Consider the following 22,258-nt stretch of genomic DNA (forward strand, 5'->3'; position numbering starts at 1 on the left):
TGGTCTTCCACAAGTCCAGCAACAAAACCACACAGGAAGCATTTGTGAAACACAATAAAGCAGAAGGAACACTGGAGATAAATAATAATGATCTTTTTCCTTGTCTATGTTTAAGTTACCATAAGGATATATAGCAACCTTGGTATTTCTGTACTTTCCTTCTCACACACAATTAATTCTCTTATCCTACCAGTGCTATCTCTCCTAATCCAAGCTGGGCACGTCCCAAAGTCTGCCAGGCATCCCAGGAACGTGGGTTTCTCTGGACAGCCATTTCTGCTGCATGCACTGCTGGGAACATTTCATGTAAAGACATCAGGACCTGTATCAGAAATAGAAAAAGAAGAAGAAAAATAAGCAAAACTGAAAATAAATTTAAGTTTTCTGGGATTACCCAGGCAACAACCACTGTTTCAATAACTAAGATTCATCTTACCTAGCTTTTTTTAGTTAAAAGTTACTTGTATGACCTCAGATAGTCACCCAGACTCATTTCAATCCCCACAGAGAGAAACAGGCATGCTAGAGGACAATTCACCCAAACTATTTAAGCAATGCTATTACAAGTAGATTAACTGCTTCTGAAGGTGTCTCTCCTTGTCAACAAACCCTACAGCCTATAGAAGCACAACAGAATAGTCACAAGGACAAACACATGGAGAGCTAAACATAATAAATGTGCAAAAAAAACCTCCTGGGCTGTATTTTTTTTTAATAGAGAGCTGTAATCTACCAGAAACAGTGCAGTGCACATGATATAATTATAGAAACAATCCCTGTAACTATGCATGGAAACAGACCTTAACAATGACTGTTGTATTTAGAGAACAAGCATTCTGCAGAGCCTAACTTAGACATGAAGTCACCTACATTAAGTAAGGAAAAAAGTGGTTTCTGAATGTGAAAATCTCTGTTACTCAGCAGTTACCACAGGATTATTCTCCTTACATTGAATCTCCATAACTAAGGCAATAAATCACAGCTAGCAATACACAATGTGGCTCAAAGCTTGCCTTATGTTTCCAATACCACCATGAGATTGGCACATCACCTGAAGACCTGCATCACTCTGAGATCATTATTTCAGACACCCACATGCTATGGTGATAGATACCAGTGTAAGAAACAAATGACAACTACATTCCTGCAGTGTGATGAGGATGTCAACCACAAGGGTTAGACTCATGTGTGGGCAACCACTTTCATCCCAACTGACCACAACTATGATGAATAATATTAGAACATGCTAGGACTATTGCTGAAGTTCAAAACAGATTTATTTAACCTTACTGTTCTATGATATATTAAGTAGATAAGTATGAGTGTGGAGTAAAGGAAGATTCAAATGTGATGATCTTAAGTATTTACTCTAATTAACAAACAGTACATGCACAGCATAGAGGTGAGCAGTACACTACACAAAAGAAGAAGAGGGAAAGGGGAAGGCAAAGATTTACTACAGAAAACAACCCTGGACTGAAAAAAACAAGAAACATCATAAGCACAGCTTCTGAATAACCCCTTGGATTGATACTTCTACTGTTCTAGTATGGCTAAACTTTTCTAAAGACTAGTCTTATGGCTTCACTTTATTTCCATTCAATGGACTGTACCTTAGAATTCAGAAGTGCCTAAAAAAATCTTTAGAAAAACAATCTACAGTAGTATATCATCTTCCCTGTTTTTCCTGCTCAACAGTTCTCAATGACTGCATTTTGTATCAAAGTCTATGATGAATGTTATATGTTTTTCCAAAACTTTTAGATGAATTACATTTGTATGGGCAGTTTCCCCTGTCTGCAGCAGATGTGTGAAGTGAATCAAACTGTTACTAGTGGATAGGTGTACATCCTACCAAGATGAAGGGATTCTGCATCTATCAGCTACCTTCTATACCAGTGTCTTAAAGTATTTATTCTCATAAGAGAAAACAAATCCAAGTATATATTCACAGGAACATTTTTATTCATCCCAAGTACTCCATATTTCCTACCAGTACTTTCTACTGCAAACTAATTACAAAACATCTGTGTAAGTGCTTAGGAAATCTTTTGTACTGGATAATGAATTTTACTTGTTTGTTTACTGAATTATTACTTTACTAATAAAGGCAGTTATTCCACTTTCATCTATTTATGACTATTGTGTGCACCAGCATAAACAGTTGCTTTAAAAATGCTCTTCCAGATCATGTAGTAATTACTTTGCTCCTAATAACTTTGGCATTAGATTCTCAAAGTACATACAAACAAACACACATCTGAAGGTATATGCATTTTTATCCAACACAGGTAGCTTTTAAAATTATTAATAAAATGACTCAGCTACACTTGTCAGTCAGTATAATGAATATACTTATTAATGCACACTATCTTCCTACACTTTTTTATTCAGGTGAAGAGGTCATCAAAATGAATCTACAGTGGCAGACATGAATGCGTGCAGCCTTGTCTTGGGTTGCTCTACCTGTATATCATTATCACTTCAATAAAAGACCTCTGTATGCTACTTGGAAACTGAACCAGCAAACCAGCTACTCCACACCCAAAAACCATATTGAACAAGGAATAAAAAACACTGCCAGCACAAAGATTTCCTGCGCACAGATTTGACAAGTGGTGCTCAGTCCTTCTGGGGTACAGACACATGGGCAAGACAAAGCCAAAGAGAAACCACGTCTGCTGTAGCCCTCCTTGTCACACAGCGTGCCTGTCACATGCTCAATGTGCAGCCACGTCAAGTATGTCGGCGTACATATACACACACACACACATTCATAATATATATATATATAAAGTGTACATATGAAGCGATGTGTGTATCTATAGTGATATATATGTATAGTGATAATACTCTATTAGAAAACATAATTAAAACTAATCCAAAAATTAGGAAAAAAATTATGAAGCAGAAAAAATATCTCAAGACTCTCACTGCGCACGCACACACACACGTGTATGTGTCAAAAGTGACTGGAGGGAAATGTCTTATAAAGATACTCAGTAAGTGGATTTTCAGAACTTGTTTTACTCAAATTTATCCTTATTACATGCTTTAAAACAAAAACATCCATGTTCTATAATAACTTAGTTTAACAGATCTTTAAAAAAATTCATACAAGACAGATTAGAAGAATTAGAAGAACTCAGTGGGAAAAAACCAATTAAACATAGCAACTCTCATCAGAAGACTGACCAAGTATTAGAAACCCAGGCAGCAGAGTGACCCATCATGTTCTGCCCACAATATTTTGGAAGTTTTGTGAATCTGAGTAAGTTCTGGTTTTAAATGAGCTCAGTAGGTTGAGGCTGAATCACTATATATAGATACATTCCACATCCAGTGAAAATGACCCAATTCCTTTTTCCATCCAGTAACCCATTTCAAAATACAGATTAATAAAATTCATCCTTCCCATAAATAGTTTAAATTTACCCATGCTCTAAAGCACTTACCACTGCACCATACAGAAATGCTTTATTGCAATTTAGATTTCTGGAGTTCACACTAATTTTTTGACAGTTCACTCTTCTCTGTACACAGCCCAATTTAAGAAAAACAAATTTTAAATAATCAGCATTTACTAGCAGACTTGATATAATCTAAACTTGGGGTTCTAAGTCTGGTCATGTCTTAGAAACCTTGTAATTTCTTAAGCAGGAAGAGAGATAGAAGTTGATATTATTTCTTCACTAAGTTCAACATTAAGAAAGCCTTTAAAAGCGGGGAAATTGAATGATTTGAAGATTATGGGTTTCATACATAAAAACAAAGAAGTGACATATATCTGAAAGCCTGGTCCTGTTCAATGAATGCAAATTGAGGATGCAGCATTGAAGGCAAAAAGATTCTCATACAGCTGATGACAAAACATCAAAAAATTACAAAGAATGGTTTACATTTTAATTTACTCATTTCTAAAAATACATATAAAAAACTTGTATAATTTACTTTAAAAATTCTGTCATAATTGCATAGTTATCTGAGATGTGAGGTGCAAGTGTCATGAGATAAGCAGCATGAACCAGGTGAATTCTCAGTAGTACTGAATAGCAGCAAGTCTGGCTCCCAAGACAGTTTGTTATGTAACATCACAATGTATCAAGTCCTTTGATATCCCCCTTTATCCAAAAATGTCCCACATGGTCCAGTCACCAAACATTAAGATAAAAAATCAGAGAGTATGTCAAAGTCTGCTCCTCCATCTTTGTAATTCAAAGCAGTAACAAAATAATCCAGTCAATATTTAAGAAATTCAGCCCACAATTAATTTCAAGCAGTCTTAGTGGCTGCATTAATATAAGCAGTATTTATATATTCCTTTGAATATACTTACAATATTACTTATATTAGGCTTCTGTCTTGGGTCTTTTTTAAAGATTTTTGTTTTTCAACAAGAATGCAGAAATGAACGTGCATAAACATTTACTTTCCAGTCATTGTTCTTGTAATGGGGAAGCAGCTTAGGCTGGTGATGAAGTATCAAGTACATATACTGACAGATCTTGCACGCAAAGAAAACTGGACCCCTAACCTCTCAAAAACCATAAAAATCTGCTTTTAAATGGATCAAAGAGTAGCTGAGAACAACAGAAAAAAAAATCTCATCAAAGTCTATGTTTTTTTGAAGCAACTGAGCAATTCCACACTTCCCATGTAATTTTCTGGAAATACACTTAGTTCAAATAACTTTGACAAGTAGGAACTTTAAACGCTATTTCTGCTCTTCTGAAGTACTGAAAGACATTTGTACTAATCTGTTAAAATACAGATCTTCAAGAACTTACCACAAACATTTACAGATTCCTACAGTGCTATTATCATATTTATCTGAGCTGCATATTAAACAATACAGCATTGAAAATGTTACGTTTGCTGTTGAGAAAGGAAATACTAAAGAATGGAGAAACTACTTTGTAACCCAGCGTAAAGTTATCCTAATAAATGTAAGGGTATAAGACAGATACTCAAGCCTGTGCAAAAAAACCCCACTTCATCCTCCAATGTTAATTCTCCAACAGATTTTCTTCATGAATAGATATTTTTCTCACTGATAGAAAATAAATACAGTCCATAAAAAATCCTTGCATATTGCACAAAGCCATTCCTAACACAAATCTCCTCCTCTAGTATGTGACATATATATCAAGACAGGGGAATTTTTATAGACCCAGTGCTGGTCAAGGCCTTTCTGAAGCTGCCATGCAGTTCCAAAATATTTTCACTGAACTACACTGTAATAGCTGCAGCATTTGTGCTGGTATGCTGGACTGGAATAACACAGTCAGCTCTAAGACGGTATCTTTTAAATACTGGCCACAATATTTTTTTAATGAATTATGTATTTTTACTTTGGCAAAAGTGGATTTCTACAGCTCACATCAGTGCTTTTAGAAGTACAAAGATATCAAATTACACATTCTAGTAAACAGCTTCCAGTAAGCATAAGTCATACGGCAAAAAAAAATCTGCAATAATTATTTGCATGTATGAAAGGGACGTTACCAATTGAAACATTACATGTTTTATTAAAAAGATTCAAGAAATAGTTTTATAAATGCACATTTTGTACACAAGCTTTTCTTGTGCTTTCATTCACAGTGTAACAAGTGTTACACAATACAAGAAAGTGAATACAAAAAGAACTGGTGCAACTGCCGAGAACTGCTCTCTTTTTCCATAAAGAAAGCAAAGGCATGATAGAAGAGAGGCTCGGGCTTCTTCAGCATTTTTTTCAGTTTTTTTTAGCTTTCATTATTGTCCACTTGTATCATTAGACAAGAACAGATAATTCACAAGATGAATGAGAGTAACACAGCTGTTTCTCAGTTCCTCTTGGTCAGCAGAAAAGCTGTGTGTCTCTAACTCACCTTTGCCATTTTTCTGAAATACAGGGACTGGGGAGCCAAGAAACCAACAAGCCCTCAGTATTATAATCTGGAGCACAGATTGAAGCACACTGCAGTAAGCACCTCTTTGGATAATTCACTGCATCATAGCTCCGATGCAGGTAAGCTTACACACTTCACAGTTCTCCTGCTATTTTCAGTGTGAAAATACTTCCTTTTGGTGTAATTTCAATTGAACAGAATGCTTTTGGAGACCTATCTTAAATTCTTGCATTCACATAAGAACATAATAAAAACAGTTACAAGGGAGCTGTTAACTAATTTGTCTGGCTGAACAGAACTGTCCTGAAATTTTTAACAGCTTTCTGTTTTATTCAAAGCAGAGTTAAATCTTTATGACAATAAAATTTACCAATACCATCTTCACATCTTAGCAGATGTGAAGACCTTCTTTACTAGTGAAGTTAAAAATTAAACTTATAAAGGAATTGCTGTGTAAGTTAACATCCTTTACAGCAATCTGGAGTGCTGCTAATTAAAGCAGAATTGTATTATCCTGTTTCCAATAATGCATACTCAGGATTTGAAATTCCTTAATACATAGCTCTGCAGATATTAGAAATTTACAAGGGAACAGAAAGCATTGAAACAAATTTGTTGAAGAAAAATCTTTCAAGCACTTCTAAATACAGAGAGGTCCCAGGCCAAAGCTTGTTGGAGCCTGGGGAAAGGATCAGGAGAGTAGTATTGCTACCTGCTCGTGCCAGTTGTGCAACTCTTTTCCAAACATTCCACTAGGCTAGACAGATCTTTCACTTACACTAACACTTATGGAAAAACAACAACACACTTCTTCCAAAACAATTTAAAGAAAAGTCTTTAAGCCATAAGAATGTCTCAAACCAAATGCATAACCTGGTAAGATCTAAACCTTCTGCAGCTAAATAAAACAAAAGCATCCTTCAGTATTCATTGTCCTGAAATGAAGTCATGATTATTCTAGTAATTCTTTTGCAGAATGAAACTTTCTTCAACAGACAAGATGACTGTGAGGAGCAAAGGTGGTAATATCCATTAGAAAAAGCAGCCACCACACCCTGGAAAAGCACCAGCATTGGTTCTTGGGGTTTGCTGGGGTTTGGGTTTTTTTGGCTTCTTTTTTGGGGAAGTAGGGGTGTTAGGGTCTTGACTGGGGTTTCTACACAATAAAAGAATTAGAGTAACAACAAAGATTTAAAAACTAAACAGTATAGCAAACTTCCTAGAAGTTACATAATATATTCACCAATTTTTTTTTTCTCTTTTCCTCTCTTCCTCAAACCATTTAGTTTTTCAAGATCACTTGCTGAAACTCAATCGGCACAGCTTATAGGGCCTGCTGAGATGCTTCCTAGAATCTGGAGGGTTCCTATGGGAGTCACAAGAAAGCAGGAGTGGGACTTTTTACAAGGGCAGGTAGTGATAGGACAAGGGGGAACAGCTTCCAACTGAAAGAGGGCAGGTTTAGAGGAGATATTATGAAGTCTTTTACATGACTGATTTATCTACGTAACACTTAATACAAAACCAGACTGAAGCAAACCATTTGCACACAGTACCCGTGCTTAACATTGACAGTAGATAGTATTAAGCCCAATCTTTAGAAAGAGCAAGCAGATTTTTAGTGGTCAGATTTGCTAATGTATCACACTAAGGCTCTCCCGAATCGCTCCAATATCACTTTTTTCTCTGCAATGTAGCATCCCAATTCCAACCCAACAAAGGTGTTTACTGTGACTGGCTGGGATAACAGCATTATTCCAATCTCTGTTAAAAGACACACTGTTAGTTGGTAAAAATTAAATACCTAAATCGTGTTGCAATTCCTGTGCACAACAACTAAAAATGTTGCCCAGTACCTGTTCACAAGCACAATGTTTTATTTTCCAATTTCTAAACTGGCAAGGAATTGTCATGCTTTACCTGTGATTTCATCTCATAAAGTGTAGCATCCTCTGGAGTTAACTGAAGTGCTTCATCCCACTTGACAAGAGCCTCTCTGTACCTGTAGTTAAAACAATATTACAATGTCAACATATTTAAAGGGACTGGATATTTCTTTTTATAACCTGAAGAAAGAAGATAACTTGTCCTAAAGAAAGTGCCATGGCATATGATTAGTATTAATTATTTTTCTAATTACTTGCCCATAAGAGCTGTTTTCAGGAACTGGATATTTTTGTTCTGATCCAATGGACGCTAAGTATTACTACAGAACTGACCTCAAGTGAATTTACAAGGCAACATTGGAAAGCTGAGGCAAAGCTTAATGACTTAAAACTAGAAATTTTGAACTGAGTCCAATTTCCCTCACTGTCAAAATCATCCTTAGCCAGGCATAAAAAAAAATATATTCTGAACTCAACATGCCATGATATAGTCATAATTTAAAACTTCTTTTCATTCTAAAAAGCCTACATTTCTGTACTGTAAGATAATGTAAGACTCTAAAGACTCTAAAAACAACTTTGGTATACAACTATAAGGAAGTGGAAAGTAAACAGCTGTACTAAAATCACTCTTTGGGAAAGCATACACCATGTTGCTCTTTCCTAGGAGCATGAACAAAACAGAAGAGTTGACTAAAACCAATAAAAAGTAGCTTTTTGTCTTGAACCAAGAGGTAAAACTTGAACCACAATGAAGAACTGTAAAAGAACAGTATGATGCAATTACAGTCTTTCAGCAATAAAGGTGGCCTTTCATCAACATTAATGAGTCTGTGAAGTTATCATATGTTCTCTGAAACTCCAAAATCCACATTTGTTATAGAACTGTGTGGGAATGCCTGTATTTATACTAATTACACTGCAAAGGTATGAAAACAGTTACTCTTGGGAGATACACAGGCTTCAATTTTAATATAGTATAGGTAAAACTACAGCAATTTTCACATGCCCTTCATACAAAACAGTTTTTATCTTCTCCTACTCCCCATTGTTCCTTCCCTTTCCTTTTCCCAGTTTTCAGTCCTCTGGTTTGTATTACAGCTGCAGGTTTGCCGGAACATCACATAAAGACTTCAGAAACTTCTGAATCAACTCAGAATAGAAAAACAGACTGGAAAAGCAATGCAACTGAAGTCAAACTCTCACTATGATTCAGGTATTATTAGTTTGCAAATTACACTAGTAAGTGTGATGTTTGAGTGCTAAGCAAAGGATGTTTCAATATCTTTTTACATTTCCTCAAAGTTCAGGCATCAGCTGCACATTTTTCATCTCAGTTCATGCCCCATGGGCAGGTGTTCACCCTAAAGAAAATATCCTGACATTTTCTACATGCCTCAGTAGAAGCGTTATGCTGCTATTTACTTAGTGGGGACCACTTTTTGGACAAAAAGATTATAGTTTAGTTCAAGACCTAGCACAGATTTGCAAATAAAGTCTACATGAACAAGGGTCCTCAGCTCAGTTAGGTGGTGTCCTGGCCATGCAGAAGGTGCAATACTGTGAGTACAGCAAGAAAGTTTAGATTAAAAAGTTCTGGAGAACAGAGAAATTACAGTAATAACATCAGTAACCAGAGATGAAGGACCAGGACCGGCATTCTGCACGTAAAAACACATAAGAAAAGAAGCTGCATTTCAGGAACCTTTCATTTTTACTTCTATGAAGGGAACAAAATTGCTCAAAGCACCAATCTGAATGTGATAAAACTCAAAGCAAGAACATGCCAACTATGAAAGAAGGATCAAATATAAGCTAATATCCTCCAAATCCTGCTGGGTTTTGCTGCTGGTTTGCCAACAGTCTGCCAAGAGAATAAAGATGGACAAGGGAGAAAAAGTAGTACATTCACAGAAACACTAAGCTGTGTGTGTTCTGTGTGTGAAAAGTAAATTATGTAACTCTGCCTGTGAGCCTCAGAAAGTGTGATCCAAGAGAAGGAACAACAGAATGCCAAAATTACTTCACAGACTAAGAACAAAACAGAAGAGGGCTGGTGAAGGAAAGGTTCCACCTACACAGGACTGCTGATTATCAGCCTACAGTCTGCAGGTACCCACAGGCCTGTGAAATTGTCTTCTTTTAGAAGGTCTGATAAAACATGTCTGTTCTATTCTTTTAAACACTCAGAAAAAAATGTATTTCTCCAGGAGAAACTAAGGATACTGTCCTTACTAAGCAAAAATGAGCCACTGTTGCTTGCTCTAGAAATGAAAATTTAGGAAAAATTCTTTACAAAAAGATAGTCCATTAGTCAAAGAATGTTCTACCTCAGTCTTCTGAAGGAAAAGATTATATAAAACATTATATTAAGTATCAACCACCATACTGAAAAAGATTCCTAGGGATATAAGATTATAAAGTCAGTGTTCCAGTAACTGCTTTATGAAAACCATAAACCTTGATTGAAAGATGAGCAGAGTTAACATGGGGGTAGTGTTGAAAAATAAATAATTTTTAAAATAGATCATTTTACTGTTTCTCAGGATCTTTTTTGAGCTGAACTGTACAGCTTTACCACTGCACTTTACCATTGTGAGGAGAAGTAGTTTGGAAAAGGAAAGCTTTGATATAAAATGACATCTCTTAGGGCTTGGAGCATCTGTCATATAAGGGGAGGCTAAGAGAAACAGGACTGTGCAACCTGGAGAAGGGGAGGCTCAAAGGAATCTTACCACGGTGCAAAATTACCCAATTTGGAAGTGGGACAGGGAGTTCAGAAGGTGGAATCAGACTCTTGTCAGTCATGCCCAGTGACAGGACAAGAAGCAATACAAACTTAAGCACAGAAAATTCTGTTTAAGTATATCTCACTCACTGGAGATACCCAAAACTCAACTCACAATGTCCTGAGCAACTCACTGTTGTTGACCCTGCTTCAAGCAGGAGCCAGAGTAGAAAAAATCTCGAGTTCATTAGGATTGCACGACACTAAGATATCATCAAAAAACAGTGATACATGATTTATGATATTATTATCTCTTGGCTAAATGAAAACCAATTTTAAGCAAAATATAAACCGACAATAAATAGATCCATTAATTTTTAGATCTCTGGAATGGCTATAAAAATTTATCTATTGTAGCAGAATACTAATAATGGACATAACCTGTTTTTAATAGGTTATGGAAACAGTATTTCCAGAAAAATTAAAACTTTTATGTGTATGTTCATTACAACTAAGCACCTAAACAGTAATACAAAGCATTTTTAAGGTAAGATTATAATATTTTGAAATGTAGAATTCTAGTTATGTGAGTACACAGATACAGCATACTTATCTATCAACAGTGATTTCACCCAAGTAGTATACTTCACCACAAAAAATTATTATACAGTTACAATCAGAATTTAATTAGCATTTTCTCTTCGTTTTTGCAAAGCTGTAAAAATAAATAAATTATTGACAAGTGGGTACATCTGGAATGGCTTCAGGACAAAGAATTTTTACACATTTTTTATTTAACAGCCTATGAAATCACATGGCTCCTCTAAAGTACTGAAACTGCTCTCTTCAGATGTGCTCCTGACCATCCGGGAGCTGCAGAAACTTGGCACCTTTTTTTACAGCTTGCCAAACTTTTGAAACAAACATCTCGTGCTTACACTTCACTTTTTCAACACCACTCCTGGGAAAACAGGATCTCTTGAACTCTTATTTATAAGATCATCAAAACAAATTTTAAAAAATGTTTGAGGCTTCTCGGTAAAAAACCCAATATTCGGATTACAAAGAGATCATTTTTTTAATCACATACATAAAATGCTAAAAGCAGCACCACAGCTCATGCAGGATTTAGAGTTCTATATTTTTACTCTCAGACTTGCTACAGGCTGATGCCTCAGGAACAGAGTGAGACAGGACATAATCAGAATGACACTGAAAATATCTGCAAATCTAGTAAAAAGAGACACACGTGCAAGGAGAGAGGCAGAGTACAGGAGTACAGTGTCAGGAGAAGACATGAAGAAACGTAAATCCTGGGATTACTTTTAGACTTAGACGGGTACTCCCACAGCCAAATGTTACAGAATAATGAGGAAAAACACAGAAAAAGCTAAGAAAGGGACAGCAAATTTTAAAAAGAATATGCCTAATTGTCAAGTATTCCTATCACAGAGGGGGAACGTGAATGGTCTGTGGCCACCAGCAACAGGATCTAGAACAATTTTAACCTAGTGCAGGGTCAAATTCTGAATTTGTTGGAAACCAGAGGAAAAGAATACTAGTCTAATTATACAGACCACATAAAAAGAGAAATGAAAATTAAAGCAGAAGTTGATTACAGGAATGAACTTCCCTTTTTAAGCTGGGAAATGATGCAGGCCTAGACTCTGGGAGGAAAGATATAAACAACAGGTAAATGAGGACACTAAGAAGGAAAAAGAAGAACGAATGTAACAGGGATTTTTTGTTTAACATGTTTTAACAACTTCAGACTTCTCTAACTCAGCCAGGTTTTCACAGTAAAGTACTTCCTCTGCTGGGGGTGAGGAGGGAGATGTACAGCACTTAGTAGAAGCATTTACAGAAGAACAGTTCATAAATAAGCGACAAGAAGTTGTTCGCTTAAGCACACACCGAAAATTGATGTCCACAGCACATACAGTCTGATAACAGTTGTAGGATTGGTACACCTTACTAACTTGCTTCATATGTTTAAAATGCTCATCTGAATTTTCAGCAACTTCCCAATTTTTTGTCAGACAATTCTGACAACTATTGGTGAAACGTAATCACTGCAGCACAAAAACATGACTATTTTGTGGTAAAGTGTCAAAGGTCACTTCTGATTATGTATGAAAAAACAGCTGCTTTAATATCCACTAGACCTTTCAACAAAATGTCTTAATTTAACAGTCTCAATTAGGCGTGGCTACACAAGAGGTGCACGGCAATTCTTCAATGGCACCTGACCATACACGTGGGTCCTACCCCACAGTAAAGGAGATATAAACAAACTCAGTGCAGTTACTCTTCGAGAAGACAAACTCTTCTGAATTGACAGTGGGGCAAAACAGCATGAACATACCTGAGGTACATAACCTCAAACCTTACATATCAGAGTTACTATTCTTGCACATATTAGACCACTCAAAATGACATTGACACTTGGACACTTGTAGTGCACAAAGTGAAAATACATCTGGTTTATACAGTAAAAACATAGTTCTGTTACACATTAATTAATCAGCTGAACATACCATAAAATTAAATAGCTACACAAGTATTTCAAAGACACCTCTCTCCCAACAACTTCCACAGAGGAACAGAAGGGAATTACCATTTCATCATGTACCAAAAGTAATTACCATATATCATGACAATGAACTACGAAATCAAATTTTTCATGTAAGCTCCACTCACCAGTTTCCTAATTTTAATTCCAGCCACAAATGTAAATATGGCTAGTTTCTGTCATTGTATCTATTAGGCAAATGCAGTTTTGAAACCACCTTTGTCAAAGAAAAACTATGAAATACAGTACTGGAGAAAGATAAACAAGTTCACACAGAAAATCAAGCACCCTAAAGCAAAAGCCACAGAATCAGGATTCTGGTACCGTCTCTGACAGACAGCCTCTCTCACAGGAATAACATTTAATTTCCTCACACATGATATGAAAGAGTAATCTCAAAAAAGTTACTCACTACTTTTTCACAATCACTTTTTTGAGACACAGGAGTACATTGCAGTAAATAATTAAAGCAACAAATACAGAGGAAATGGGGAGTAAACAAACCTGTCCTTCACAAGTACATTTTATACTGAATTGTAAGCTGAGGGCTCTGCTGCCTTTGACTTACTTTACCTCTCTCTTTACAACCTGGTCAATCATTGTTTCATGCTCCACCCCACACAGATACCGCACTTATCTGTTAGCAGACAAGAAAATTTGCAACACAAATGCAACTTTTCATTCCCAGGCCATCAGTGTGTGCAATTTGAGCGCTTTGTCCCCAAGGGATGCTTTGGGAAGCACAGATGCATGTGCCTACACTTGTCTTTAGTCTTCAAAAATGACATCATTACTTAAGCCCTGACTGAAGAGAATTATAGAGTTGGTTAACAAGCAAGTTCAAAGCACGTTATTTTCTTTGAAAAACCCCTTTTTATTCAGAAACAGAGAAACAGAACAAGTAAGTTGCATATTACTGAACAAAATCTTAGTTAAAAGACACCAATCACATGCAAAATTCTAGATACTGGACATTCTACAGCTTTGTTTCTGGCCTTGCTGCAGATCCTCTCTGGACTTGGCACTACTACTTCATATTTTTCTCTCAAAATATGGCTTTAATAGAAAACTTATATAACTCAGAGGAATTTACTTACCTGCAATAAGACTGCATCACGCTGACTGTCAGAAGGGCTAAAACTACACTGCTAATCATTTGCAGTAGTCCTGAGAACTCAGTACCGTGAGAATAATTTTTTAAGTGAGAATATCCAATATCTCAAGATCTTGCTACAAGCTGTTAACTCAGGCACCAGAGCGTTATTTGGAGTAGAGGAAAGGAAATCCAAGAAATTACACTTCTTTCAGTAACATAGTGGTTTTGTTGGTTTAGTTTTGTCATGGAAACCACGAGTTTTCAATCAGAAGTGACTACTGTCACTGACTGCACACCTGATTAACAACAGAAATATCAACAAACAGACTACAGTGAGAAGTATTTAGGTTTTTACCATGTAAAGATTTGAAGGTGCAGTATGGACCTTCAGGAAGAGTCAAAAGAAATAATCTATTTCTACCTGTATTCTATTAACACTAAACTGTCAATTACAAAATAGAACACAAAGATGTGTAAAAATGCAGAATGAAATATCTTAAATCACCAGTCAGCAAGCAACATTTGAGAACTTCTCTACAGACAGGCAAACCTTTTACCTGTATTTTGCCAATATCTCTAGCTGCAAGTCAGGTAACATACCTGTTTTCTATTTAGAAAGGCAGTGCTAACAACAGACTTGCTGATACAGAGGAAACAACAGACACTGGAAGTCATATTAGAGTGCTTCAGAACAGCAATTGTCAAGACATTCCACACCACTGAGAAATATTCTCACACAGAAGAACATTTAGTATGTTGTATAAATTGTGCTCATTTACGAACACAAAAAGAATAAATATAATTACATTCATATAGTTAAAATTCAGTTTCAAATGCTTTTATGTTCAACATTAGTATCAGATTAGACCACAACTAGTAAAAAAGACAACACCTAAGAATCCCTCTACTGAGTCTAAAAGCTCCTTTGCAACCATCTATAAACATGTGAAGTGCTTTGTTTAAGACCAGACTTGTAATTTAATGTAATTAATATCGGGTATTGATAGTCATTTTACAGGTGAGAGCTCTGTAGGAAGCCCAAATAAACAAAGACAAACAGGAGCAGCATGAAAATACAGGAAGGAAATCAATTTTTATTACACCTAAGCCTGCTATTTTCATTGTTTAAGCAGTAAGAACTGACTATCCTAACTCTGCAAGCTTCAAACGAGAATTAATTGTATTGTTTCAGTAAAATCAATTCACCATTTTAGTATTCTAAACAGAAGCTGCAAATTAATATAAATCAAGTATCAGACATTGCAATAGCTGTAGTATTTTAGCTATTCACAGAGAAGTAACACATTTTTATTGCTGGAATGAAATTCTAAATAGAAAGCTTTAGTTCCTCAAAATATTTTCAACAGCAGTTCCTCTGAAAGCGGCAGGAAGGAAAAAAACTGTTATGCTGCCTTTGAAGCAATATTCTGCTCTTGAGAACCACTTGTTCAGATACCCTTTAGGCACACACCAGTAGAGGCCAAAATGATAGGTGTCAACTCTTTTGCTCTTAGCTGTGAAGACATTTGTTTGTTTTAAGCTTTTAATTATTTGTCCACAGATAGCAGACAGCTCTGTCTTACTTAACATTATGATCCTAACAGTTCTCAGAAATCTGGCATAGAAATTAAGGCTTTAAGTCAACAGAACAAAAGAAATCCTTAAATGCTGGACTTTAAATACCAGCATTCCTCTATTTTTCTCAAAATTATTTACTGCCAAATTATGATGCTCAACAGTAGGGTATTAACATGACAAAATATTTTGGGAGAGATGATTCAAGAAAACGACAGTCTGCTCACATTTTATGCTGATCAGTTCCATCTCATCTACTTGACATGCTTCTGTTATCTGTGTTAAATAATGTAATTTTGCTTCATTTTCTTTCTTTCTATTATTTACAGCCTCTTTCCAATGTTTGCTGATGAATAATAATGACAAAAGTTATAGACAAAAGCAGACAGAAAGACAAAGATGGGGAAATGTATACTTCTCTAATGCATTTTCATACTTGAAAGGTAATTTTATTTTGTCATTAAAGTTCCACTAAGTTAAGTAGGCAGGTGCTCTATAAACCTCCCACACAGCTGAAACTACTAGATAGTATTGATTTCAAATGATTATAAAGTACTAGTCAGCAATAGCCATGAAGTCTGCTGAAAAAAGTAAAATATAGATGTCTAATAAACAGAACAATCTATCTGCAAGGACATAATATACATAGATATATACACTGTACAGAGACTGGGTGTCACTACCTAGAATTAAGGAAACTATCACAGTTCTAGGTCTCACAGTAACTAAGAACTCATGCATGTGAAAGTGGCAAGAAGAGCAGCAACTTTTCACTACGGCAGCAAGGAGCAAAAATGTTCTACCAAGGGTCCGATGAGTCACATTTGCGCTTCCAGACCCATGACAGAGCTGACTAATCACTTACAATGCTGTTTCCATGAAATGCAACCTTACAGGAACCATTCAAGCTGATGGTTTTGGCTGGCACTGTCATTTTGCACAATAAAGCAATGCCTGTCAAAAGAGAAACAGCAAGAACTGTTGGAACTATCTATTTCAATGTTTTTTTTCCACAGTGCAGCATGCAATGCAAAATAAAACATTAAAGATTCAACAGAAGATTAATATATCAGATGTTTTTATCTGCACTGACTACTGGACAGGAATACCTCACTGACTTGTTCAGATTACCCCATGCTTCTGAATTCTAACTTGTAAAATTAATTCTCCCTCTTGGTCTTAATTTATGACTCAAATCCTATGCTCTACCTAGCAGAAAACATCTACAAAGAATATTTTGAGTCCTGAAAGGTAGTAGCACAAATAGATTCACAAGACACTTTCAAGAAAGCAAACAGAGTAACAGACACAAGAATGTTGTGAAAATGCACAGGGCTGTAAAGCATCTATAAACTGGAAGATGTCTTCTGGGGGAAAAAAGCCCACCAAAAAGGAAGCAAAGCTTGATAGCTTCCTGCATTCTGGAGAACACACCTGTGTCTCAATTACAAAAATATGCCCTTTAACATATACTCCTTGCTACCTTCTCTCTTTACATGTGAGGTCAATTCCACTGATAAAATGAACATACTTAAGTCTGACTTATAAAAGTCTTCCTCTACAATTTCTTTTCCTGAATTTATGGCTCTACAAACTCTAACAGCACCAACAAATGTTCTTTAAACTTAGACATACAACTCCTCACCTTGGTGGTTTCTTCCCAGTTTTCCTCAATATTCATGATTTTTCTCTCTCAATCTCAATTTATTATCAGAATATAGAGACCAAAAGTAAGTAACCTGGACACCCTCACAATCAGTTAAATTAAATAAAAAACAATAAATTATGCAGAAAAAAGTGCCAGATTACAGATTTTTCATACTTACACAATGCTCAATGTAATAATACCCTTAATTTGTATAAAAATTCCTTAGTTTTTATTACAGCAATTCTGTAAATTAATTAGGACATTTTAATTATTATTGCTCAGTTTTAGTATCAATTTCCTTTATTGTTTGTAACACCAGCACTTCTCAATTTTTTTCCAATATTGCTTGCAATTCCTTCCTCACTTTTGAAAAGTGAGAAAAGAGTCTCTCCTCTTCTGTCACAAAAGAAATCAGTTACATAAATAAGTAATTTCTGAAACCTTATTTATTCAATTCCACCCACAATATCAAGAAATATTCTTGATATTGTGGGTGGAATTCTGTCATATTTCTGAAAGGCAAACGTCTTCCAACATCTCTGCAACCTTCTGATAAGTCCTTAAAAGTTGTTCTGCACTCTTCTCACCTACCTCAGTTTACTTTCCTGTCCCTGCTTTGCACCAGTTTAAAAGTTTTTGCTCCTTGAAGCAAATCAACAGTCTAATCAAGGTTATGACCTATCCAACAGTTTGTTTTAAAATACCAGGCAGCTCCCGGTGTAATTCTCCATTTGGAGAACTACACTGGAATTACACAGGAGACTTACTTTACCAAATAAAACAGCTGTTGTTATAGTAATGAAACTCAATGCATTATAAAAAATGCATTTTAGCAAACAGCATCCTACCACTTTCATACTCAGAGCTCTGCAAAAATCTTTCTAATCTGACAGCGAGAGAAAGATGGTGTAGCAGGGACTGAATAAAACAAAGTTTATTTTCTGGACTGGAAAATTTTCATTTCACTCTCAGCATGTGATCCTACCCCTAGTATGCTTTATGTACACCTTTTCTTCATCAAGCCCCTATTTAAGTCCTTTTTGAGGTCTGAGTAAATATTAATCAAATTTGAATCAGAAATGCTCTTTGAGGACTGGAAGTTGAAACACTTAACTGAATGACATACCTATTTTAAAATATACAATACTTCAAACATATCCAGGAAAATAAATTATGTAAGCAACACCAGGAAAGGTTAACCTTCTGACGAAGAAATGACTTTCACTCACAGCCTAGAATAAAACCAATATAAAAACACCCATGTCAACATCCAAATTCACTGAAGGCGAATTTATGGTCACAAGAGCCAATTCCCAGGAAAAGAAAAGTTTGTATTAAATCTTCCAGACAGCTTACTACTGAGAAGTCTAGGCTGCAGACTCCTTTCAGTAAGTTTATGCTATTCAACATATTTAACAGGTGTCTCCTATTTTTAACAGTAAAAACAGGACTGTGGAGCCAGCTGAATACAATCCATTATTCACTGCCAAGATCTCTTATCCAAAGACTGTAGCTGAAAAAAACCCACAACTATGAACTGCATTTTGTTTAAATGTAATTTCCTAATTTTTATAGAAGACAAAAAGCTTAAGCCATGCATGGTCTACTACATTGGATTTCTATTCCCAGCTGACACGTCAAAGACAAAATACTGCTTTAATACCTGTCATTTAGTTGCTAGAGCCAGTAAAACTCCAGAGACTGGCATGAAAATACATCCAATTTGTGATAAGAATGGCAGCCTGTAAAAATTATTAATTAGTTTGAACTGACTGCAAAATAGCAAACTTCAGTTCTTCATAAAAACAAAATTTCTCTGACTATTTTTCAGAAGGCACAAAAAGAAAGAGAGGAGGCTTGCATTACCTCCTTCACTATATGTTACAAGTGTACTGGACAGCATTCATAGGTGGAAAGGTATGGCTCCTGTCTAAAACATCTGTATTAAAACACAACAGTATGAAATTGAGGATGATACCGTAAATACTGAGTCTTCTCTTTGAGACCAGGACAAATGTACTGGTCACCCAAATGACTACCAATTTCATATGGGTCAGATGATTTACCAAAAGTACTTAACAATATATTTTAACATTTTTGTCGTGTTAAGACTCTCTCTACACCCACCCCCATCAAAACACTGTACTTTTGTTTGTACTGCTAAAATTGTAGAAAATAACTGCTAGCAAAGTCCCTATGAACTATTTAGAAGTAGTTTCTTCACAGTCTAACAAGACAAGTGAAACAAAAAGACTCATTTGAAAACACATGAGTATTTTAAAAGTGTAACAACTACAAGTGCAAACAAATTCACAGATAACAATTTCAAATTTTATGTGCAATACAGTAACATAACACAGGCAACAACTAGACAAAACACAGCATAAATGAAAAAACTTCTCTTCCCCTGCTGTTCGGCCACTCACCCCATTTTTCTGGCTATTTTGTCAAAAGCATTTATGAACCAGATCAGAAGCAGCAACCAGAAGGAGACTATTTTCCAGCCAGGCTTCCTCTGCAGTGCTGTGACTAACTGGTACTTTGAGTTGGCTTCCCCCAGGCTAAAAACATAAAAAAAAGGGACCATGGCAAAGTAGTGGAAATTAAAGAGCAGCAGAACTGGGTCACATGGACCCCCAACTCAGACCAGTTATCCACTGGTAGAACTGCAATTCTTGACCCGGTACTTCCAAACAACCAAAGCTAGGGAGAATGCACACACCAGCCCTAGCTTCCGGTTAACTCAGCCCCGACATATTTTAACAACTGTCTACAAAATTACTGCATTGTTAACTGCCACGTAAATAAATCGATGGGACAAAAAACAATTGAGGAAGTCAATATACACAATAAATTAAGTTCCTACAAATCGGATGACCACATGTTACTTTACAGGACCCTTCCAAGCAGTCATTCTTGTGGTAGTAGTTAATGTTATGAAGTCAACTCATTAACAACCATCAGTCCTACAATATCAAATATTTCTGCAATGTAAACTGAGAATTCACCACTCTCAATGCTCCCCATTTGCTGTTTGAGTTAACCCTTCAAAAGACTTGGCTGAACAGGACGTTGATAAAGAGTTTCTATTCTAAGTCTTTACTGCCAAGCATCGTTTTCAGTTTAAGGATACTTTCACAACATGCCACAGGATATGGAGGACACCATTTAGGGAACTGGAAGACAAGCTGACATATATACAGGAACCAAGACCTTACAATGAAGTACTGCCATATCCTACTTCTGTAGAAAAACACTGAAGCAAATGGGCAATTCCAATCCTTTAAAATCAGTACATTTTAATTTTGGAAGATATGGACAACAGGTACCCATCATGTTCAGTAAGGACTGGGCAAGAGATACTAAATTACTATTTCAAAATTAAATTCTATGAATGAAGAGACGATTAAAACAAAGGCAGTGGAGGGGGATATTATCTTTGTCAGCAACAATAACTAGACTTAAAGAGCAACTGGCCAAAGTTATTAAATTAGGAAACCACTTAATTTTTTTCCTCACTGCTTCCCCTGAAGAGAAATATATTATGAAAAAGATATTTCTAAATACAAAGGTTTCATTATTTAAGGAAAAGGAATTATGTGTATTTAACACTAGATCTGGACAAAAAGCAAAACAACAAAACTGTCACTTAAAAAAAATATATATATATGATCACATATTACAGTATCCATGTTGTAATACATTATATAAATAATACAGGGGACTCTATGAAGGATGTACAAAAGGCCCCAGTTTGTATTTCTCTACAATAACTACTTAGATTATTAATGTAAAGTACTAGGTTTTGCTAAATTGCATTATGCTAGGCATATAAATAATAGAACTGCCTACATTTAAAAGCTTGCACCATTAGAATTCCTAACTGAAGTTATTGGCAAAATGTCTAAGGTCAAGCATGTTCTTTAACCTGATAGGTAGACTTTTGCATCCAAGAATTCACATGAATCTCTAGTTGCCATCTACCAATACAGACCTGCTAGCAGAAATTGATTTTTGTAGGATGGCAGTAGGGCTGGCTAGCTATACTGCCACCATGTCACCTGTTTTAAAAGACAATCCCTGTCTCAGGCAGTTTATCACAGTAAAATGCAGAAAGAGAAAAGGAATTAAGGCAGTTTCAGAAATCAAGCCAACTCTGAGAGAAACTCACACTGAAGCACTTCACCTCAACACAGCACTTGGGAGGAAAAAAAAAACGCACCAGTAGCACTCTGCTAGGTGCACTCACTGTGCCTCCTATGCAGCAGAATGCTGTACATATTCATGTGGCAAAATAGACTGGCAGGTGGCATATAAGCATCAGATTCAATGAAAATCAGACTGCCAGAAAAATTAAGTAAAAAATGGCAGATTCAATTACACCACCTTTGTATGCTTTACAAGGTAGAAATATGCCAGCCCACGTACTTTCACATATTTTAATTTTTCAAGCATAGCTATGATAGTGAGTGATAAAAATTAAATGCAAAATATTATAATGTAACAAAAATATAAATAATGTGATATCAATATTTATATTTTTATGTTCTTTATTTACAGTCTAGTATATTATGTAATAAAGAAGTACCACAGAGGTATTCTGGGATTAGATGAAACTGTCCTGCCAGGTTATAAACAAAAGTTGTCTGGAAAGCACGACAGGAATAGGACAAAACAAGAGGACCAGCAAGTAATGTTAAATTCTAGAAACTATTGACTACTGCATATAAAAATCTGAGACAAGTATCCATTCATATATAGAGACAGAATAGAAAACAGGAACTGTAAGGCATGAATACTCTATACAGAGACATAAACATATACATTAAAAATTAATACATACTGATGAAACACTTAAGAAC

At 35.8% G+C, this 22,258-nt stretch overlaps 1 protein-coding gene across 6 annotated transcripts in view; it reads right to left on the reverse strand.

The window, feature by feature from the left end:
• The window catches only part of TTC33 (tetratricopeptide repeat domain 33), a 44,253-nt gene that overhangs the window by 11,681 nt on the left and 10,314 nt on the right, over positions 1–22,258 (reverse strand). For all 6 annotated transcript variants that reach the window (XM_041472369.1, XM_041472333.1, XM_041472324.1 and 3 more), the window contains exons 3-4: positions 7,812–7,893; positions 191–322 (exon numbers count right to left, since the gene is read on the reverse strand). In XM_041472369.1, coding sequence (XP_041328303.1) covers positions 191–322; positions 7,812–7,893 — 214 coding nt within the window. The remainder of the gene's footprint in view (positions 1–190; positions 323–7,811; positions 7,894–22,258) is intronic.

This window comes from Pyrgilauda ruficollis, unplaced genomic scaffold, assembly GCF_017590135.1.
Source record: "Pyrgilauda ruficollis isolate IOZ18807 unplaced genomic scaffold, ASM1759013v1 scaffold108, whole genome shotgun sequence".
Lineage (NCBI taxonomy): Eukaryota > Metazoa > Chordata > Aves > Passeriformes > Passeridae > Pyrgilauda > Pyrgilauda ruficollis.